General features: G+C 42.1%; 1 protein-coding gene across 1 annotated transcript in view; it reads right to left on the bottom strand.

Annotated features, from left to right (window-relative positions):
- Positions 1-24,243, bottom strand: part of COL11A1 (collagen type XI alpha 1 chain) — a 309,931-nt gene that overhangs the window by 194,427 nt on the left and 91,261 nt on the right. The window contains exons 7-8 of the mRNA XM_048496576.1: positions 1,866-1,991; positions 1,126-1,233 (exon numbers count right to left, since the gene is read on the bottom strand). Of these exons, the coding sequence (XP_048352533.1) occupies positions 1,126-1,233; positions 1,866-1,991 (234 nt within the window). The remainder of the gene's footprint in view (positions 1-1,125; positions 1,234-1,865; positions 1,992-24,243) is intronic.

The raw sequence follows: 24,243 nt of genomic DNA, 5'->3' as shown, positions 1-24,243 counted from the left end.
GTGTGTCATAGAAGAAGAGCAAGCTGGGTCTAGAGAAGGCCATTGTCTTAATCACTATATGATTTTAAATCATTTGATGGCCAAATATGGTAAGGTAAAAAGTACATCCTTGCATTTAGTCTTCATCGATCTTAAGTCAGCCTTCAATATGATTTCCAGTGTCAAACTCTGGAACAAACTTGCTGTGACCAACATTGATAGGAGATTGTTCAAAATTCCAAAATTCCAAAATGTTAAAAGTGAACTGTATTTGAGACTCTCATTCATTAATTTTAGTTGATATATCGACATCCTTCAGATGAGATCTGTATGTGAAAGCTTCTTCTGTGCATGGATTCCACATGCTCAGACCATGCAGTGATGGATGGTTATCTGTGTGCTCATCCATGTTGTGTTGCATATCCAAAAGTGAGTCTTCCAATGCAATTCCCATTCAATTTATGGTATATATAGCATGCAAATTCCGACCCAGATTGCAATGGGAATGCCTGTCCCACCCACTGTTGTACTGTGTGCACCCTGTTGTGCACAGCTATCTGTATGAGGATCATCATTTTCAAGGAAATAGTTTAAAGCACTGCCAGTAGAATGAGAGACAAACCGTGCAATCCTAAACAGAGTTACAACTTCAATGGACATAGAAGGACATAACTATGCTTAGGATTTGACTGAAAGAGTACTATGTGAGATGCCATCTCTGAAGAGATGTAGATGACTGTTCTTTATTCTCAATTACCAGTAATTCATAATATTTTTCCCTTAAATTAGAGCATATCTGGCCCAGACTACCTTCATTTTCAGTGTTGACGGAAGATGAATACTTTCTTCCTCATGCCAGAGAAATCATAGATATGGGCAAAATCGTATGATTCAACTGAACTAAACCAATGTTGAATGACAAATCAAAATGTATATAACTGAATTTCTAGAGAATATATTTTGCAATCTGTCATTTCCCAAGTAAGAACTGAAAGGGCAGACATCTTATAAATATACCACAAAGCATTTGCTTCTTAGGGGCTCTCTTAAAACAAAAGAAGGATAATTAATTGTGGCATGGTAATAATCAACTGTGAACTATGGTCTTTGAAATATCTTTGCATCATATTTTCCATTCCTCATTACCTCATTTGGTCCCGTTGTTTGACCAGGAGTTGCAGTCTGGTAGCCCTCATAAGTCCCATAGTCTGTTTCAGCCACATTATATTCATGATATTCATCAACAATGTTGGCCTAATATGAAAGAGAAAGGTCAATGTTAACCACAAAGGAAAAGACAGGCATCCAGGAGGAATTTCTGTTTAATCAGGTTATGATATTAGCCAAAGGTGTTTTCAACTACTGGGGTTAGAGCTATTCATTTCTCATTATCAGAGATCTTCCAGGCTTGGTCAAGGAAAGATCTTGATTATTTTTTGGCTACGTTTACCCCTATTTTGACTGCGGGTGTTGCTTGATAGCTTTTCTTCTTCTTGGATGAAAATGTTTCAGATTTTTTGAGTGTGAACTTTGGGGGGTTGTTCTTTGATTTAGCAGCCACTGTCCTCTTCTTCTTTGGGGCTTTGGATTTCTTTTTCTGAAAAAAGTGGTGAAAGATGGAATGGGAAAACATAAATAAATGAAAGGGAAAAAGCAGTAAGATGTGAAAGGAAGCAGAGTAAGCAAAGATCCCCCCCAAAAAAGGTGATCCACTGTCAATCTTCTGGCTTTCCCCTGCTGGACTGAAATGAGTTCCAGAGACAAACAGGAAAGGAGAAGTGGCAAAGAACTGATGAGTTTAATTAACACAAGACACAACACAACAAAACCACACCACATGACAGGCGACAGGGACGGCACATAAAAAACACACCAGATGTCATTACCTCCGTTTGTGCCACTGTCTCGTCGTATAGTGGGGGTCCTTCTGTTACAGTATCAGGCTCTTTATAATCTTTATAATCTGGATCCCCATACTCATAGTCATATTCGATTAAATCTTCAGTTGCGTACTATATTGCAAAGGGAAAAATACCAAGCATTCCTGGGTTAGTGGTAGCAAACTATATTAGCAGTCATGGAAAGCTTTTGCTTAACTTTTGCTTCCTAGGAAGAAAAAGTTAAGAGAAGAAAAGCACTTCTCTAAAGTAGCAAGATCTCTTTATTTTCTTTTACACAATTGTTTATATAAAATATAAACACAACCGTGATGAAAAAGCAAAAGGTGTAAATATGGAAAGGGATATTTACAGTACCAAGTAAATTAATATATGACATGGTTTAGGATTAATAGGCATGCAAATTATTAAATACAAATTCTGTATAGAACACCTATCATATAAACAAATATGACTGAAGATTTTCCCCTGGGCTTCCTTAATGTTATCAATTGGCTGACAGTTTATATGACCTGTACCTGAAAGCAAGACATTTACAAAAACTACCTTCAGTTCTAGCACCAAGAGTCTCTCAACAAGGATTGATTTCAAAATAATACTATAGATTAATTATTGTGTGAGTATTTTACAAAAATTAAAAACAAAAATATAGTACTTAAGATTAACTAAATATATTTAAATTATCCACATCTACCTATCAGATGGAAACAACTTTTGCATGGAATGGGTATCTGGTGTTATAAACTAGGGCCAATAGTCCCTCTAACCATAGTAGGGAACTGCATGGAAGTTCCCTATCACTGAGTTGTAGAGTCACTTGCAAGATCTCCCCATGCCAATGGCCATAGAATCTGCATGGCACCAATATGGTGTCTGTGCATTTTACAAGGAACATTGATTAGGACCATTGGAAATAATGTTCCATCTGGAAAGTCATCTTCAAAATAATGCTAGATGTGCAAAAATCATTCAAAGGAATTAAAAAAACCATTCAAATAAATAAAAAGATGAGGTTGCACAGCCATCACAACCTGACTCTTGTGCATGCAGCAGTAGAATGTAAAACGTGGTTTCCAGATGTGTTGATGGTAAATATCTTGTATATGTAAATAAACTTTGTATGCCCAGATCCCTTTTTAATTCTGCTTAATGCATAACATGAACTGGCAGAGAAAATGAGCTGTATGACTTCAAGCTGCAAATTGGCATTTTTCCCACATAATTCTACCTTCAGACAGACATTGACAGCTCAAGAAATGAGGTATGGTATGGGACTTTTTTCCATGTAATAAGACAAAACTATGTTACCTGAAGTAGCTGGATATTGCCCCAAATTGGAGACATACATCTAATTCTTTCCAGTGGTGGGATTCAGCAAGTTCGCACCACTTCAGCAGAACTGTTTGTTAAAATGGTGCTTGTAAACAACCAGTTGTTAAATTATTTGAATGCCACCACCTGAACCAGTTGTTACATTATTTGAATGCCACACTGATTCTTTCCCTTTCCTTTGCAACATTTAATACAATATCATGATACTATGATGTATTTCACTCTCCCTACCTGCAAGAGCCAATTAGGTGGAGCAGGGGCAGAAACATGTCCAACCTTGTAACATCATGCTATAAGGAATACTGAATAGTTCAGAGTAAGAGGGGAAACAAAGTACATGACTGGTGTTCAGTGACAATCACATGTTTTAGATAATTGATCTTCCAGCTATATACTAAATGCAGGGAGCTTTTTATGCAAGGGAGTGTTCCAAAATATAATCCCTTAATTTTTAATTTACGGTGGTATGGTTCGGAATTGCAAATACTTGTACAAACAATTATAAGAAAAGCACAATTTACGGTAGGTAATCATGAACGATCTCAGCAGCATTCTAACATTTTTCTAGTGAGGAAAGTAGCTGCCACAATCTGCCATTCAGACTCCATGACATATCCCAAGGTACACTACTCATATAAGTTGATTGCATTAATACTTACTTAGGTGTATAATGTAGTGATAGGAACTTTGACACTTTCTTGCAGTCTAGTACTTGCATATTAATAGAACAGCTCTAAAGTATATCGTTAAGTAACCCCACACATAGCCAACTGAATAAAGATAATGCCAAGGCATGTTAGTCAGTGACAGATGGCTGTGACCTGTATATAATTCAAAGAAACATGGCAACCGGACATTTTCCCTACAAGTTTAATCAACTCTAGAATTTCCCCTATTAGAAAACTAAAGTTGTCAACTCCAGGTTGAGAAGTTTATGGGGATTTGGGGCTGGAGCCTGGGAAAGGCCAAGTCTGGTGAGTTATAACACCATAGAACCCACCCATTTTCTCCAGGGTAACTGACATCTGTACTTCTGGGAAATCTCTAGACCACATGTGAAGGTTGGTAACCCTACAAGAGAGTCATCCAGTTATAGGCCTGAGTCATCCAGTTATAGGCCTTACTGCCATTAGTACCTTATGTTACAAGAGAGAATGAGAGGAATGCTCAATAAATGTCAGAATATGGGCTGATAACCATTAGTTGTGTTCTAAGTTTTAAGAGGGTCAAATTCTGGAAATTCGTTGCAAAATTCTAACAATAAGCTTTATAATTTAGTTCAAACATTGTGGTTTTCTATGCACACCAAACATGAAGACTACATAAGCAAGAGCTTCATGTATGCACAACAACCCATATGAGAGAGGGGATTAGGGTGTATTCTGCACAGCATATGTATAACAGGTTGCAATCGTTATTAAAAAAACCCCTCATTTTCCTTTTCCCCCATTCACATGTGTGCCCTTCACCTATTCAGGCAGCAATCTGACGCTTCTCTTTTTTTTAAGTTCCTGCAACACATGCATAGCTGCACAGGAATACAGAAATGTACCCCCGCAGCCATGCCAATTGTCCCACAATCTGATCACTGGCACCTGCGTAGCTGTGCATGTGCAACACACACAAAAGAAAAAAAGAGAAAATGGGATTTTCCTGCAATGGCCAGGCAATATTTATTTATTTATTTATTATTTGATTTAGTATACCACCCTATCCCCAAAGGGCTCAGGGCGGTGAACAATATAAAAGCATATATAAACATAAACATATAAAAGTTTAAAATTTACATTCTAAAACAGTATCCCACGAACCCATATGCAACCCTCCCAAGAAGAATGGTGGGTCCCGATGATGTTAGGGACCTTATACACAGCCAGGGGAGGATAGAAAGCAGGAGCACCCTCAGCTGCTGTGTAGTCTCTCGAGAGAGGCCCGGTGGAACAATTAGGTCTTGCAGGCCACTACAAGGAACTCTCCAAGGTCCCATGGGGAAGGTGTCTCCGGACAGCTGAGTGGTAGAGTGTTCCACCAGGCAGGGGGGAGCCAAGAGGCCGTCAAAGGCCCTGTAGCCCGAGTGGAAGCTTACGCATCATTGAGGGCCAAGGGATCTCAGTAGAATTGGCCTCTGCTGAGCGCAGAGGTCGAGCTCAGAACATATGGGGTAATGCGGTCCCGAAGATCACGAGGGTCCCAGGCAGCATAAGGCCTTAAAAGGTCAGCACCCACACCTTGAGAAGATGATTCCGGAATTCGAACCCGGTGAAAGCCAATGCAAACGAGCGCCAACACAGGAGTAAATATATTGTTCTTGAAGAAACGCCTCCTGTGAGCAGCCGGGACGCCCGCATGTTGGGACCAGTTTCAATTTCAGGATCAAAAGCGCCAAGGAAGGCCACTTATAGAAGCGAGTTACAATAGTCTAGCCTGGTGGTGACCGTTGCATGGATCACAGTGGCTAGGTCAGCATTGGAGAGGAAGGGAGCCAGCCGTCGGGCCTGTCGAAGATGGAAAAACGCAACCCGGGTTGTATGGGCCAGTACACCTGGGTCTCCATTGAAAGAGATGAATCCAGGTGGACCCCCAAGCTGCGGACGGAGGAGGTCGGCGCCAATGCGACCCCCTCCCACACCGGCGGCTGGAATTCCCCAATCTCTCCCCCCCGGCCAAGCCAGAGGATCTCCGTCTTCGATGGATTAAGTTTTAACCTGCTCTGTTGTAACCAACCAGCGACTACCTCCAAACAATGCTGTAGAGGTGCAGGGGCGGCGACAGCTCCCGCCTCCATCGACAGAATGAGCTGAGTGTCATCAGCATACTGATGGCAGACCAGCCCAAAGCTCCGTACCAACTGAGCAAGGGGTCGCATATAGATGTTAAATAACAGTGGGGACAACAATGCCCCCTGAGGCACACCACAATGAAGCTGGAACCTCTGGGAAGCTTTGTCCCCACACCACCTTGCTGACCTCCGCCCGAGGAACGAGACAATCCATTGAGAGGACAGTGCCCCGGACCCCGGAAGCGGCCAGGCGGTGAGGCCAAAGGTCGTGGTCGAGCCACGTCAAGCGCTCTTGGTGAGGATCTAACAACTTACCAGCAGCGCTGATCCGCTTTCTCGGTCAGAAGTTGCATCTGAGGAGGCATGTGTATCTGTGACAGTGACGAGAACCGTCTCTGTCCCATGCCCAGCCAACGGAAGCCCGGACCCGGAAGGGTCGAAAGCTGATGTTTCATCCAGGAAACCCTGAAACTGCTCCAACACCCACTCTCTCAATTACACCTTCCCCAGAAGCCGAAGATTTGAGGCGGAGGCGGAAATCGAGGGCCAGATCTCAGGATCTAACTATGGTCTTTTTTTCAAGAGTGGGTGGACCACTGCCTCCTTCAACCCATCTGGAAAGACTCGCTTTGCTCAAGAGAGTCATTGATGATCTTCAACAGGTGGGGTCGTAACTCCTCCCGGCAAGTTTTAATTAGCCAGGGAAGGGAGCCGCGGATCAGAAGGACAGGTAGTAGGTCTAACAGCAGCCAAGATCCTGTCAACAGCAGCTTGGGAGAGCAGGGGAAAACCGGGCCAAACAAAAGGGGCCAGAAGATGGCAAAGGAGCCTCCAGTTCCTGCTAATTATAGTTAAGGTGGCAGGAAGGTCCTGGCGAGGGCTGGTACGCGACTTTGTCTGCAAAAAAAGCTCATAAATGCCTCACAGCTAATAGCCAATTCCACGATTTGTAGAACCCTCTGATAAAGAGGTCAAAGATCAAATTATCGAAACAATTGAGCCGAGGCGAGGAGCTAGCAGATCTTTTGAGAGAGGAAGTAGAAGAAAGCCCTCATTAGCCTCCTTAAAATTACATCCGCCATCTCATAGGCTTTCATAAAGCGATCCTATAGGATGTTAAACGCGCAGCTTAGATCAAAGCTTTCCTTCACACCTCGCTCTAAGGCGTCTGAGCACCCGTTTTCATCTGGCGCAGCTCCCTCTGCTTATACCATGGAGCTTCTGCGTGAAGCGAAGCGCGCAGAAGGAGACGCCGAGAACAACAGTCACCGATGGCATCGGAGAGGCGGGAATTCCAATCCTCCCACTTGATCATCGAGTGTGCGGAAGCGGAGTTCAAGGGGTCCGCGCCAGAGCATTCAGGAAACTGGTGGATCCATAAGTCTCTGTGGGTGGGCATAAATCGGCCCGTCGCCTAGACAGGGGCAGTGCAGCATGTCAAGCCGCAGCTTCAGGGCATAGTGGTCGGACCATGGCAGTCTATCAATAGAGGATACGACCAGATTAAGCTCCGACCCAAAGACCAAATCCAGCGTGTGCCCGGCCTCATGGCTGGGCCCAGAATTTATTAAGGAGAGGCCTAGAGTCGCCATGGATGACACTAGGTCCGCAGCCACCATACATGAGGCGGTGTCGACATGGACATTGAAGTCACCCAGGACAATAAGCCTGGGAAACCTCAACGCCCAGTCGGCCACCACCTCTAGCAGCTGCAGAAGGCTGTCACAATAATGAATGTGTTCCTGTGGATCTATGAATGCAATGGTGCCACAGGGAGGAAATGTGCTTGCGGGACTTGCGGGACTATCAGGCGCTCAGAGAATCTGCCCACAATGTGCTGGGCGACATGCACATAATGGCAGGCAGACGGATTCTCCCTGACAGTGGATTGCGTGGAACCTAAAGTGAACAAATGCAAGGGAGGGCAATGGAGCATCTCCAGTCTGTTGTGTTTGCACGGAAGCATCTCCAACCTGGGACTGTGCAAAAGGATCACTGGTTTAGTGGCTTTTGGAAATCCCAGGTTGATGGGAATAAAATGGACCAAACTCTTTTTGGGAACAGGTGTGAAGTCCCACCCCCCTCAAATGGTTTATATTCCATCCTACACCCATTATATCTGGCCTGTACGGAATCCACCTAGATTTGGGTTCTAAGGGACATGAGATTAAAGCATATACTTGTGGGGGCAGGGATCAGTTGCCCACAGCAGTTTTCACTACCTTTTCTCTCTTCTGCCAACTTACCTACCAATATTTCACTAACTACCGTGTTTCCCCGAATATAAGACAGTGTCTTATATTGTCGAAGGCTTTCACGGCCGGAATCACTTGGGTGCTGTGTGGTTTCCGGGCTGTATGGCCGTGTTCTAGCAGCATTCTCTCCTGACGTTTCGCCTGCATCTGTGGCTGGCATCTTCAGAGGATCCTCTGAAGATGCCAGCCACAGATGCGAGCTGAAACTTGTCAGGAGAGAAATGCTATGAACAACGGCCTTCGAGCTCTAACTATACCAAGAATATCTTATATTAATTTTTGCTCCCAAAGATGCTCTATGTCTTATTTTCAGGGGATGTCTTATTTTTCTGTGTTCTGTTCGTCGGGCATGCTTCCAAACAAAAACTTTGCTATATCTTACTTTCGGAGGATGCCTTATATTTCGCACTTCAGCAAAACCTCTACTATGTCTTATTTTTAGGGGATGTCTTATATTCGGGGAAACAGGGTATATCCCTGTTTTCCTTTATAGTAATGGCTCCCTGGAGGCTCATGATTCACATTTAAGTAGTCCCAAAGATGACAATAAAACTGAAGAATAGAACAGTGTTTCAAAGAAACTCTATGCAATCTAGCAGACTATACATATAGAGTGAAGGCAAAGAGGAAAGTACATGTAAATGTTTATATATCCTAACTGTTAGAACTGGCAATGTTTAGCATACAGAGGAATGAGAAAAAGATCCTGCAGGGTGCAGGCAGCTAGATAGGACAGTAAGGTTGGAGACCTTTCCATCCTTTTATGTGTTATCTCCTGTCTGTCCTCAGATAGTCTTTGAGGCAATTTCCTGCTTCTTCTCAGAAACACTTCTCTCTCTGCTCTCAGGTAGTTACGTAGATAGAAGCTATCTCTGTCTCTATGCTTTACCATCTATTATGTAGTTCCTTTCATAAATTTTTATCTAATCCTTACTCAGAGAATGTTCATTCTGGAGTGTGACTCACACTTGACAATATTAACAGCATAGCGTATGCAGTTACTCCACTCTAAATCCATTGATTTCTATGCATAGGCTGCAAAATCTGTGTGCGATCGCTTTCTCAATGACACAAATTATGCCTAAACCTAGCAGTCCCAAAGATCTTTGGGGATCTGTAAGTGAAGGCTGACAGATATTTTAAATTATGGAGGAACAGATTTCAAAACTTTCACCACATTCAGAATAAATACACCTCAACTTGAGTTATTTCTGTGCCATCAAATTGGTCATCTTGGCTTTTTCTCCCAAGAGGGCCAGCAGGCCACAGGGCACAGGATGCCAGACTGGAAGCATGAAGGCCCAAGTTCAAATCCCCACTCAACCATTAGGCTTGCTACTGATACTCTCTTATAAGCCTATGCACTCTGCTGTGAGCACTTTGGAGGAAGGACAGGATAAAAATGTGATACAGGAGTTCCCCTGTGAGCTTAGCAGCAATTTCAAAAGTGTAATTTTCCTGACATGGAAATGCAATAGGTTGGAGCCTGACAGCCAGAATTTGAAGAGGTCACAGAAGCAGCTCTTCAGACAGTTGGGAAGTTCTCTTCAACAAAATGACATACAAAGACTATAGTGAGGAAGGGTGAAATCACCCCCTCTTTTACAAAGGCACGTTCAGCTCCAAGGACAATTCTGTCCACTTCCTGCTCCTCATTAAATCCTCTTTCCCATGACACATTATATATAGTTTAGGTGGGTTCTGCAAATTTTTCCAAAAAATTTTTTGAGGGGTGTGGGGGGGGGGGGTGAGAAGTTTGGAGAAGGGTGTAAGGTTTATGTTAACTACTTCACTCCCAGATGGTAGCATCCAAGTCAAGATGCAGAACACTTCCCTGACATCTTCTGCCAGCTGCAAAAGTGTTAAAATCCAGGAGCACTGCGAATAAAAATGCACTCTGTCATCACACAATAAATACAGAGTGCTGAAGGTTTCTTTAGGTGGTACACAGTGGTAATTACTGTAGTGACAACTATTCTGTGACCAAAAAGCTATCAGAAACCTGCCCATAAAGCTACCTGACCAAAAAGCTATTAGAAACCTGTTCATAGCCTAACAGAAACCTTCTGGGATAGGGTACACATTGTGCTGATTCCAATTCCAACATTTTGTGAATCCCAGAACAGGCCATTCAAAAATAAACATCTTTGGGTATTAACTTAACCTACTGACCCTAAATATAACTAGAAAGAAGAGTAATATTTTCTGTTATTTTTAATGCTACTACTGCAGATATTGCTTTAATGAATGCATGTATATATTTATAAAGTATAAAATGTATACTATACAATTGATACTACCCTATGTGTCTATATTGAAAGATCATTTGTAATGCAATTAATTAGAAATACAGTATATTTTCAGTTGTCTAGTGTTACTTAATTATAATGCACAGTGGTTTAAGACTTCCAAAGCTACCTTAAAATATGTGAAGAAGACACATATAAACTGCACATTTCCCTGAAGGTGATTTTAAAATTGCAAGACCATAAAAATAGTTTCTCTTCTGTCACTGCCTCTGTGAAAGCTCTATTGATAGAGAACAAATAGGTTGTGTCTGCAAAGGAATGTAACACCTCAATGTCTGTCTCCTCTAGCTAGTCAGCTAAGGAGGTTCAATCGCTTGCATTCATTTGCTTCTCTGGGCAAACAAACAAAAATGACTGAAAATGTGCTACTAATGAAAACTTCATTGAATGCAATACAATCATTTTATGATAGAAGGTGAGGGGAGAAAAGCATTGAAGTATGATGGATGAATAACAAACACTCTTGAGGTTTGGTTTAAGAACTCTAAATTACCAATTCAAATCTATGCAGACTTTCCATAGAAAAGCTCATATTGCTCTCTCTCCACTTTGAGGATGAGAGGATTTCTCCTCATTTTTTTCCCCTTTGAACCACTTGCCCTGAAATTCAGTTTAACTAGCAAAAGCGCTAAAACCATTCTAGAATGAGTATGCAGATTGTCATTGCTATCACTTACTTCAGTGCTTGGGTCTCCCCCCTTCCTACATTACCAACATAAATATGTGCCTGAATAAAATACTGCAATAATCAGTCTTCACATGATCCCACCTCGAACAGCATTCACTTCTTCAGTTTTAATTGTTTGCTTATGACTAGGCTTACGCTTGAGGTCGGTTTATGTACCCAGCTAAAATTGCCATCTTAGGTTGGTGAATATGAGTTTAACTCTTTATGCCTTTTAGTGTGTTCTTTTCTAGTGTTAGTTTTAATGATGATAATTTTATGGTTTGCCACTGTAGATAAATTGTTTTTTACTTTGTGGACTGCTTTGAACAGGTCTCTAGACATAATGTTTCTCAGTAAATGAATGATTAAGGGTCTTTTTGTGTAGTGTTTTACTAATCTGAATATGCCCACAGAACCACATGAAAAGAATCTTGATACTATTGATACAGCCATGCAAATTTGTCTTTTCTGCATTTTTTTTCTTTTTCTCATCTTCTATCAATGATTGCAAACTTATTGTCTGCAAATGAACTGTGGAAGAGCCCTCCAGGGGTGGGCGGTATATAAAATTAATAATAATAATAAAATTAATAATAATAATAATAATAATAATAATAATAATAATAATAATAATAATAATAATAATGACGACGACTATGATGATGATGATGATGAAGTTACAGCAAACTGCATATTAACAACACTACAAATTTTTTAAAAAGGAACAATGGAACGTTGCACAATTTTAAGATAATTGCCTTATATGGATTTAAAGGTAAATGTAGTCCCCAAGATTTTCTGATCCAAGGGGTGACATCATATCATGAAATTTGCTAGGTAAACTTTGTTTACCTTTCCCAGTCATCTACACTTTACTCCCAGTAAGCTGGGTACTCATGAAACATGATTTTTTAAAAGGTTACACTGTCACTTGTGATTCGGGTTTGGCAAATACTGGATTTGGGCTGAATGTTCGGGCATATTCGGGCCTTATGCAGTCCAAATACATCCTCCCTGAATACGAGCAGATCCGAATACGAGGTATTCGAATCTGTTCATGCATATTCTGGCTTCGGTGATCTTAGCTTTAAAAGAAAAAAACCTGGAGATTTCCCCTTCCCCGCCACTGCATGCGGCTTGAAAAGGTAAAAAAATATTTTAAAATGACAGCATTTGGGGATCGTTTAAACAATCCTCGAATGCTGCAGCCTTCCCCTTCCCCTCTTTCCATGGCAAGCAACTGCTAGCCGAAGTCCCTTTAAAGATCCGTGACTGGCAGGTGCTGGCCGAGAAAGGACGGGGGGGGGGGTTGAGTCCTCTCCACACCCTCTTTTCCCAGCCAGTGCCTGCCAGCCAAGGATCTTTCAAGATCTTGGAAGATCTGTGGCTGGCAGACGCTGACTGAGAAAGGAGGGGGGTTGAATCTCTTCCACACCCCTTTTCCCAGCCAGCGTGTAGGAAGGTGGAATACTCTGCAATGTAGCCAATGGGGAATTTCTGAGTGTATAAGCAGGCTGCACATTTTTCAAGGTGGGGGTAGCAAACTTTCAGGGTGGCTCCAGGTGGCCCTCCTGGTAATGGCAACCAGGTTTGATGAACTTTCCTTCTGGGAGTTCAATGTTATGGGCCCTCTGAAGGCTGGGACCCATCTCCCACTGCCCTCAGAAGCACAGTTCACCAAACCTGGTTGCTATTACCAGGAGAGTCTCCTAAAGATACTCTGAAAGTCTTGTGCCTCTTGCTTGAAAAATGTGTAGCCTTCCTAAACACTCAGAAATTCCCCATTGGCTACAATGGAGCAAGACACTGCAGAGCAGAGAATCTGGGGCAATTTTGGGGTGCCTGTCAGGGGCGCATTTTTAAAGCTAGTGGCACCAAAATTTCAGGATATCATCCAGAGATTCTCCTGATGATCCTACCTGAATTAGGTGAAGTGTGGTCCAGGTAGTCCAAAGTTATAGACCCTCAAAGGGGTAGCCCCATCTCCTGTTAGTTCCCATTGAAAACAATGGGGGATAGGGGCTACCCCTTTGGGGGTCCATAACTTTAGACCCCCCTGGACCAAACCTCACCAGAGTCAGGTGGTATTATCTGGACAGTCTACATAGGATATCCTGAAACGTTGGTACCATTATCTTTAAAAATGCCCCCTGCAGACAAAAACACAAAAACACTTCCAAAAATACAAAAAAGATTCAAACAGACCTGGATTTTTCAGATAATTTGGGTATATCCAATAATCTGGGTATATCCAAATGTTATTTGTGTTATTCAGGCATACAGATAATTGTATGCCTGAATAAATCCAAATCTGAATTTTACTGAATTTCTAGGGTATTTACCAAGCCTACTTGTGTTATGAGCCCAGGAGTATCAGCACCTAATCAATCGTGCAACAACAACATGCTCCCCATTGTACTTCGGCATAAACCCTGAGCCTGGCACGATGGCCAAATACTTATTACAAATTCCGGATTCTAAACAACGTTGGGTACTGACTCGAGCCAGATGCAATGTTTTTTCCCGTGCCCTTTTGCAAGGCCGGATTGAGAAGCACCCTCTATCACATAGACTATGCCCTTTCTGTCCCACCATGGTGGAAACATTGGACCACATTTTACGTTATTGCCCAAAATATAATCTCCAGAGGGAAGCTTTAGTACTACCGATAATGGGAAATGTGCCCCCCAAAATATCAATCCCAAAATTGTTAAACAGTAATAATCCTTCCATACTTGGGAGAATAGCCAATTATTTGCTCCAAGTCATGTCCTTAAGAGGTATGTAAAATAGGCAAGTACAAAACTATTTAAATGTGAAATACTCCATTCCTCTGATACTCCTGGGGTATTTTAGAAGGTGTTTATAAGGAGCTCACTGTTATTTATTGCATTTTATGGAAATTTAATTAATTTATAGTATTAGTAATTTATAGTATTAGTAATTTATAGTATTATAGTAATTTATAGTATTAATTGTATATACAAATTATAGATCTTGGGGAAGGCTATACCTTTTTAGTAAATAGGCTATGAATAACGAATATCTTAATCCTGTCTTTTAAGTGTAGTTTTACTATACCTGTTCACAATCCCGTGTACAATGGAATGGACAAAATTTTTTAATCTATGTTATTTTTATAAATGAAGTGTGATTTTAGAATGTAAAACTACTCATAGACGCCATGTACAACTCTTTTAAATTTAGTGATGGTCTATACTCACGCTTTTGTATTTTATGCCAATAAAGGTCAATTGTATTGTATTGAGCCCTGGAGGCCCTAGGAGGCTAGGGGATGCACCTGGTGGCCTTTACACAAATATGCTAGAGACAGATTTGTCTGATTTACAACCCTCCCCAGGGCCAAGGAGGAGCTACTTAATTCTGCCTCCAAGCCCTCTCTCTCTTCCTAGTTCAGCCCCAGTCTCTTCCTCACCATGTTTTTTAAGGCCTGCTTCTATGCCTACTTCAGGGATGACAGGGCAGGCAGTTCCTACTATCCAGTGGCATGAGATCATGCTGCAACCTCAGAACCTCTCCATCTCCCCCACTGGTGGTCATGAAGGGTAGCCAATCCCAACCAATCAACTGGTGATTGGCTGGCTCCTTCCAAAAGGCACCTAATGAGGTGATCTGCTTACCAGCCTCCTTGTTGGAGCAGCCTGCTGTTCCTCCACTGGAGCTGATATCCATGACAACCAGCCCCTCTACCTGGTCCTTGCCAAGCAGACATGCCCCACACTTTAGAGCATTTTCAGAAACAACCCCAAAACCACAGTAAAGTGGATAAAACTATTTAAAGCAACCTTAATCCATCTTTAAAGCAACCTTAGTCCATCTTTTGATAAGCTAATTTGAGGGGGTTTTCTCCAGCGTCCAGATCTTTTCAGATTATTTTTTAAAAATTGATTTTTCAAAATACATGTTTTTTTGGCATGATGCAAGATATCTGTTGATTTTTTTAACCGCTTTAATCCAAGCAGCTTTGCCTGTGGGCACAGCTTTGCCCCAGACCTCTTCTCTCAATGTACAGCTAGTCCACCTAGTCTTAGATCACACCAGGAAAAGTCCATTGGTCTTAACATCTGGGTTTACAGCATATCAGGAGACAGATGATCGTAAACCTGAGGAGCTCAGCAAATAGCAGCTCATGTGGTTCTTTTGTGGTTTTGCAGTTTACATGTCACCATTACTCCCCCCTCACTTCCCACCATTAAAAACAATCAGTGTTCAGGCAAAGTGTTAGGGCAAAGTGACATAATCAAGAAGAAGAAGAAGAGTTTGGATTCATATCCCCCTTTCTCTCCTGCAGGAGACTCAAAGGGGCTTACAATCTCCTTGCCCTTCCCCCCTCACAACAAACACCCTGTGAGGTGGGTGGGGCTGAGAGAGCTCCGAAAAAGTGTGACTAGCCCAAGGCCACCCAGCTGGCGTGTGTGGGAGTGCATTCTCCCTGAATTCTCCAGATAAGCCTCCACAGCTCAAGTGGCAGAGCAAGGAATCAAACCTGGTTCCTCCAGATTAGAATGCAACTGCTCTTAACCAATACGCCACTGCTGCTCCTTTTTATGTCAATATATTACTGCTCTTTTTTATGTCAATATATTGATCTACTGATATTGATATCTAGATTAAAGATAAAAATTACAGATTATATTAAAAATTAAAAGCACGCTTGTGCGATAGAGAACCCATGAAACACACCCCTTCCTCCCCGTCCCTGGACACAAGAAAAAAAAAACAAATGATGGGTAATGTCTGCCCTGCTTTAAATAGGACAGTGGATAATAATGCCAAGCATGTCCTGAAACAAAGCTTCCCCGGCCAATTCTCTTTGAAGTCATAGTAATCTTGCAGAAATTGTTTCAAAACACCTCTCCAAAGGTAAGGCAGGTTGGACATAAGATTGTGAATTGTGGGCCTGCTAACAAGTCCTATTCAGTGGTGCAGCTACAAGGGGACATGTGTGTGTGTGTGTGTGTGTGTGTGGGTGTGGTGTGTGTGTGTGTGTGGGTTGCACCGGGCGTGCACCTGGGGGGCACGAAAATCACCCCCGAACCCTACTCCTTTCCCCCCTCGCCCCACCTCACCAGATCTGGCTCCACCCTACCAGCCTGGCCCATTTTCAGCAGGCAGAAAGCTGTTTTCTGCCAGCTAGAAAAGGTAAGTGGCTGTGGGAGCTGGAACCGGGGAGGAGGGGGCAGAAAACGCAGAATGTGCCCAGGCGCACTCCTGCCCAGCTACACTTCTGGTGCTGTTTCAAATCTTATCTGTGAAATTACTAGGTAGACTGAGGCACTTTCACTGATTCTCAGCCAGCTCTGCAATGTGAAGACAGTAACACTGATCGATACTATAAGGACTTTGTACAAATAGCAGACCTTAACATCTTGTGATCTGTCAAGCTAAGATCACTTCACCTGCTTTGCACAGCAGATCTGTAGGGACTCAGTATACATTCTGCTTTTGAATCCTTTTCAGTACTAAAAATGGTAGTGTGGTTGTGGGGAAAACTGTCAAGAAATGAAACAATTAATGGATTGTGGTCGGTGTTAAGCTTGGTATGTCACAAGTTGTGTTGTGTTGCTTAGGAAATCTACTTGAAGTGATTTGAGCACTCAAAAACTACCAAATGCGCTAATTGTAATAATTTCTACCACTTGGATCAGCGCTTACTCATCATTTAAAACCAGTTTAATAATTTTCAGAACCTGCTTTATACAGTTTAATAATTTTTCCATTAACTTAAAAACAATGGTAAGATCTGTCTGACAGCAGAAGTGACTACTCTGTCCTGTGCCAATCCTGTGGGCAATAAAATTACTGAGGGCAGGTTAGAAAAAGTTCTTTAGAGACCACAAAACAAACAGAAACACTGAGTGAATCAAAAATCTGTGCCAAGTATGTTAGAATTTTAAAAAAGGTGAACAGTGAGTAAATTGATCTTTATGCTAAGCATTGCCAGAGGCACAGTTTGCAAAGGCAGTCATTCATGAATGAGAACCAACCAAGGCTCATATAAAAAAGGGATATTTAGAAGGCTGAATTGCATCATACACATTCAACTGGAAACTATTTTAGCTCTTGTAGGATGTTGCCTTTGACATTTCAACAAATGTAAGGTCACCAATATGAGATGGCATTCTGGTTGCTCATTATATTCACAGAGCAGAACTACATGGTCATTCAGAATTATGACAATAATTTTGTCCCCCTGTTTCACATTACTTCTAATTTGTAGATTGGCATATATGTAAACATTTTCTGATGGAACAAGAATTCAGTAGAATGCTTGTGTAATATAATACAAGGCAAAGATACGCCACCAGACCCTTCATATGTCCCTTAACTTAAAAGATAAAAAATGAGACACAGTGGTTGGCATGTCAGCTCTCAACCTGGATGATTTGGGTTCAAACAGGCTGGACCATGGGAGGTTTCAGAGATTCAGTATTATATCTTATGAAGGAATAATTCAGTGTTCTATTATGGCTGTCATATTAGACATTTGTCAGAATTAGAAATATAATTTATCTTCTTTTCAATCAGACAACATTGATGTATATTAAACCAATGGACTTTATTCATTCCATGGGTTGTAACCTTCTTGTGGGTCACAAGGTTCTAAAAAGCCATTTTTGATGCCTTCTAGAAGAACATGCTGCTAGTATATATGCATAATGAAAAAAAGGTACCATACCTTCTGTCTCTTTGCATATGTGCTGTGAGGAGCAGAAGTTCACCCAGAAGCACAGAGGATTCATGGCTCTTTGGCATGTTCTTACCACATTATACCTCCTGATGCTAAGCTTGTATGGCCTGCCCTGACTATCTCCATCTGCTGTTCAAAGTCCTAGATAAAATCCCAATGAGTTCATAACTCTGTGTCTGTTCCCATCATGTGACTCTAATGTCATGTGACTTTCCATCACATGCATGCAACTGTGTGGGTCTTGGGTCAGGAAAAGTTGCAGACTGTAATAGTAGTAGAGTATGAACACTTCCTGTGTTCATACTCTAGTTTTGTTAAAAAGTATTCTAGTTTTGTTAAAAAGGGGCTTCCTCTGCAGCAGGTAGTCTTCTTGAAGGAAATATGAGTATCTGGAGGCCGTACATGTTCTCCTTGTTTTGTCGCTGAGGTAGTAAAACTGTGTCTGGGCCATGCTAGGTGGCAGTTCATGTGACTGAATGCTCCTCTGTCTGACACAGATGTAAGCATAGCTACTTGCAATCTGAACTAAGTATAAAACCCTTAGCCAGTATCCAAGCCCAATTTCATGTTCAAATACTGCAAGTATTTGCATGCATTCAAAATCTCTTAAGTACCCAGGACAGAATAATTCAAAGTATGAACAAGACAGTCCAGCCTGTTCAGAAATATCCTGATAGCACAGACCAGAGAGCTAGTTCTGATTTTAAGGATATCATGTGTAACTTCTCTGCACGTGAATTTGTGTGTACATATGCACCCTCCTCCTTAGAGGAAAGAGCACACTATGGCTAGCAACTTCTTCAGGCTAGACACACACTGACAACAGATGAAAGCTCCTTCCTAAGGTTTCTTTCCAGGTCAAAAATAAAAGATTTCTCTAGGAAACCCATTTGTTGTTGGGATAATGTTCTTAAGGAAGCAATGGAGTGAGAGCTTCCTACACTTCCTTCTCCTTGAGGGACAGCAGTTGTCAATCCAATCCCTGATAATGGCCTTATACCACCATCTCCCAATTCTCATGGCAGGCTTGGAAAAGAACAGCTAAAACAACCACTTAAAGTACAGACACTTTCCCAGCTGACTTGAATCCAAGTACAGTTTATGCAGTTTTGTTTAGGATTTTTCTTAATGCTGAGATTTGTAGACTCAAGTGAATCTTCTTTGAGAATAATTTTGGAGTCTGTTTTGGCTGCTTCACTCCTACCATTCTTTCTCACCCAGTTACCCAATAAATTACATGTTGGGGTTTGGTCTGGTTTTCAAGAAAGCAATAATGAATTCACATAGTAAAAATGAATTCAAGTTTCTGTACTACAAAATGGAACCAACATTGCCAAAACTGTCATGCTATTTATGAAAGGGGAAGAAACACAGTAGAACCATATTTATTTATTTATTTGCATTTATAACCCACCCTCCCCCGAAGGGCTCAGGATCTAGTAGTCTTTTGTTGGATCATAAATTACATTTTCATTCTTAAATGTCACACTTACAGTTCCCACAAACAGCAGTTTAATTTATAAACCTCCTTTGGAACTGCATCTTAAGTAACTGCAGCTTAAATCCTTTTAGGGCTTTGAGAAGGGATTCCCATTTCTGAATGCTCTTCCACCTACAAAGATAGATTATTGAAAGGGGGGGGGTTGCCTCTTATGTGAAGAATTTCTTCCCTTTTTGTCTGTATTCTGAAGCAGTATTGCCCAGAAAGAGGTCTGACATTCCATCTTCTGTTTTAGAGAAGGAGGTCTGAGTGGAAGTGTAAAAAAGAAGTAATTGTATTGCTCCTTCACACCCACACTAAAGATGACATCCAACACCATGACCTCCATCTTCAATTTCACTTTTTTTAAAAAATGACAGCTAGAGGGATAGAAAAGATAAGAGTTTTGAATTCCTTTTGCTGGCTCACATGTAAATGAAGTTCTGAGCAGCATCTGTAGGCACAATTACATTAAAATAACAGGCAGCAGTTCCTTCTTGGTGCAGCCAGCTTGGTTGCTGAGGTTTGGCACAAAGGATGTGAGCCATCATCTGATGAGGCCTCACTCCAGTTTTTTTTTTTTAAGGGGAATTCCCGTATGTTTTATCTCTTTTACAATTGTATACAATGCAGCGGGAACAAGTGAAAACTAGAACAAGATGAAGAAAAGCAGAACAAAGAAATAGAAAACCTAGCCACAGTGCTGCTGCTGATATTCAATAGCTTTGTTTACAAATTTGTACAGCTTGTAATGTTCCACACTATTAGAGATGGACAGCCATTTTTCCAAGAAGTTCTTTCCAAACTTAGAATGCTAAGCAAGATCCTGCAGACCAGGAGGTTAAGAGCTCGTGTATCTAATCTGGAGGAACCGGGTTTGATTCCCAGCTCTGCCGCCTGAGCTGTGGAGGCTTATCTGGGGAATTCAGATTAGCCTGTGCACTCCCACACACATGCCAGCTTGCGACCTTTGGGCTAGTCATTTTCTCGGAGCTCTCTCAGCCCCACCCACCTCACAGGGTGTTTGTTGTGAGGGGGGAAGGGCAAGGAGATTGTCAGCCCCTTTGAGTCTCCTGCAGGAGAGAAAGGGGGGATATAAATCCAAACTCGTCTTCTTCTTCTTCTACCCTCAACAAAACTCTCCTTTGTTGCAGTGAAGTATGTGACAAAATGGGAGCTAGAAGTTTGGGTTGTTGTTTTTAATATAGCATCACTATTTTTGTGCCAATCATTTATTTTGATTATTTTTGGCTATTGATCTCAGCCTAGGTCTAAACGTTTTTATCTGCTGGAATACAGATACATTTTTAAGTAAAAGCTAATAGAAGATTTTCATGTGGACCTATCAGAGGATGCAGGAAAACCACATTAATAATTCCAGTATAATATTCCAATATAATTAAGGGGATATTTATGCATAGATATAGCCTCAATGGTGTATTGCCTTGTATTGAACAAGAGAGTTTATGGCATATATTACTAATCATGACTAGTCCCATCTACCATATCATAACCTTTTAAATTTCTTTTTTGGCTGCTGCTGCATTTTCCAAATCAAACTAAAAACCAAAGTGTATGGCTTACATCAGTATTTCTACTTTTTCCATGCATTCTGCATCCAAATTCTGTCCTGAACCATAAAAACCTCTTATTGATGGTAGACCAGCCAGTAAGTATGGACAGTGGCACTTCAAGTGTTTGAGGCTTCCATCAAGTGTGTTCACAAGTCGATGACAGTGGAATAGAGTCAAAGGCCCATTCCGCACAGCGGAAAGGGCGCTTCTCCACCGGCAGAAATTATGCCGGTGGAGGGGAGGGGGCCGTTCGCATGGGAGCATGCGAGCGGCCCCCGCAGAGGTCAGCACAGAAGATGCGGCTCCACACGGAGTCACCTCTTCTGCGTCCCCCCCACTCACCTCGTCCTCCAGCATTGGTTTGGAGGGCTGCAGGGACCCACCCATGCTGCCCTCCGACCTCCTAGGGTCAGAGGGCAGCGTGGGCAGGTCCCTGAAGCCCATCAGACCAACGCTGGAGGACGAGGTGACAGGGGAGATGGGAAAGCGGTGACTTCGGCGCGGTGCAGTTCGCACCGTGCCAATGGAAAGGCAGAGCTTTTCAAAAACCTCCCTTGGGGAGGGAGGTGGAAAGCGGCACCTTTACGCCGCTCAGGTCCGCACAGGACGGTGCTGCTGCATTGCAGCAGCGCCCCCTGTGTGAACAGCTGCCCAGGGACGGCATTTTTGCTGTCTGTAAATGGCCCGTGCAGAAAGGGCCTAACTGTCACTGAGCAGGGAAGCCTAACGAAGTACAGTAACCAACCAGCCACCTCAATATTAAAAGGGCACAGTGAACTTACAATGTCATCCTGAGTCCCACCTTTCTAAGTCAATGGTTTTAGAAAGGTGTAAAAATGATTAGTTTGCACAGTTAGTTGTTATCGGACACTGCCCTTCTTTTTCTTTAAGCATCTCATAACTTCACAATCACTCATATGATAATGCAGTCAGTGTGGGGTAGTGTGACTAGCATGTTGAACTAAAATGTGGCAAACCAGAATACAGATCCTCACATGGAATTTATTGGGTGACCTTGGGTCAGTTACTTTCAGCTGAAACTACTTCACAGGGCTTTTGAGGTGACAAAATGGCAAAATAGGGAATCAAGCATGCCATCCTAAACTCCTTGGGGAAAGGGAAGAAGAAAAACTGGATATGGGCCTCATCAGAAAGACAGTTCACAGGCCTTATGGCACACCGCTGCTGGCCTTCTAACTCCAAATGTATTGAGAACTGCCCTTCCTTTGACATATGTGTAACTTTAAATAAACCAGTTTGTATACCTTTACCATACTATCACCCCTTCTAACAAAACATTGATATGGCATGACATCATAATCATGGAAAGTAGAGGTGCAACTCAGATAGTTTCTTTCCCTGACATTCCTTTGGAATGTTACATGTGGAAATAAGGCTGTGAGTCTCTAGAAAAGCTCCACTTGTAATGACTATTTCACATGGAGGGCTGTTTTGATACAAAGCTAAGGGATGAATAAAACCTGGCATTCCTTAATAACGAGACAATATTTCCATTGTGATCTCATGCTTTCTTTACCAAAGTGAGAAGTGTAATTGTATTCCACAAGCTGATCATCAAGTACTTCCAGGGAACTGGACTGTTTTCTTCATTAGGTGCAATTCAGAAATACCAGATCACCAATGCAAAGGGAAGAAGCTGAACTATAGGAAATATTCTGAGTAGAGAAATGTTCTCACTTGCTTGAAATGACCTTTTATGCTGGTTCATACCAAAAAAAGTTTTTGATGCACTTGTGAGTCAACTTGGCATTTTAAACAAAATGAGGACAAATTCATTTCACGTAGGGCATTTTCAGATGGACGAGAGTTTAACAAAGTTTTGAAGATTATACAGTTGTGTGCCCTAATGATGGGTTTTTCTGTACAATTCATTTAAAACATTTTGAGGCTGGAGTTCTGCACTGTTTTTACCCCCAAACATTTTATTTCCAACCTCAAAATGTTTTAAGTGAATCCCATTTTAAACCAATTATTTGGCTGAAATGTTTTGGAAACATCTTCAGTTGCTAGGTGATTTATCTATTATGGCTAATGCGTGCCGCATTAATCGCCTCTGTTTTCCACTGCAGACTTTCTCCTCAGAACTAGCCATTCCTAGAATCCCTCACTCCAGTTTGCTCCTTTGCCTGTTTATCTGCAGCATTTCTCTGTTCTTTTATGGGGGGACAATCTTGAAAGCACTGAGTATACGAGGAGTATAGAATGCAGCATCAGGCTGCGAAACATTGAAGCATCAATTCATCACAGAACTTTTTAAAAAAAGATGAAAAATCACATAATGACGGCCAGGAATCATTTCAAGGGGGTGAGTGCAAACAAAAGGAGGGGGATTGAAAACATTTTACCAGAGTTTCACAAATGTTTTAGGAGTATTGAGAGGAAATGACCAATGTCTTGGAACTAGCCTTTGCTCAAGAAAGGGGGCCATTTCTCTGAAGAAGAGTTGTGTGTATACCCCACCTTTCTCTCCTGTCTCAAAGCCGCTTGCAACCTCCCTCCCTTCCTCTCTCCACAACAGGGGCTGAGAGAATTCTAAGAAAACTGTGACAAGCCCAAGGTCACCCGCAAGCTTCATGTGGGGGAGATGGGGAAACAAACCCAGTTCTCCAGTTAAGAGTCTGATGATCATGTGGAGGAGGGGGGAATCAAACCCAATTCTCCAGATTACAGCCCACCACTTTTACCCACTACACCATGCTGGTACCATGTTAAAGATGATAATTTTTAAAGTCGAATCCAAATCCTAGGACAGCTGGGGATGGCACTTCTTCCATGCCACTGCTCTCCTCCAGAGCGAAAGTGAAAAACTAAAAAAAAACCTAGCCTCCTTAAAGCCCTCCATAGGGCTCCATAGGGCTCAGCTCCCACACATGCCAGCTGGGTGACCTTGGGCTAGTCACAGCTTCTCGGAGCTCTCTCAGCCCCACCTACCTCACAGGGTGTTTGTTGTGAGGGGGGAAGGGCAAGGAGATTGTAAGCCCCTTTGAGTCTCCTGCAGGAGAGAAAGGGGGGATATAAATCCAAAACTCTTCTTCAATAGAGTGGCATAAGTCAGTCAACCATCCCACTGGCTTGCCCAATCTAAAACCTGCTCGAAGCTGCCTAGCATTATTTCTGTCTCCAAAAATGCTCCCAGGATGCCCCTAGCTGTGTTGGACTCCACATTAGGCCAGCACAGCTGTGGAAGCAGCATCTGCCCACCTTGCTATTTGCCATCCTGGTGGGTGGAACTGCCAT

Source organism: Sphaerodactylus townsendi, linkage group LG05 (assembly GCF_021028975.2).
Source record: "Sphaerodactylus townsendi isolate TG3544 linkage group LG05, MPM_Stown_v2.3, whole genome shotgun sequence".
Classification (NCBI taxonomy): Eukaryota; Metazoa; Chordata; class Lepidosauria; order Squamata; family Sphaerodactylidae; genus Sphaerodactylus; species Sphaerodactylus townsendi.
The sequence above is the reverse complement of the archived record's forward strand: the minus strand, read 5'-3'. Positions and strand labels throughout refer to the sequence as shown.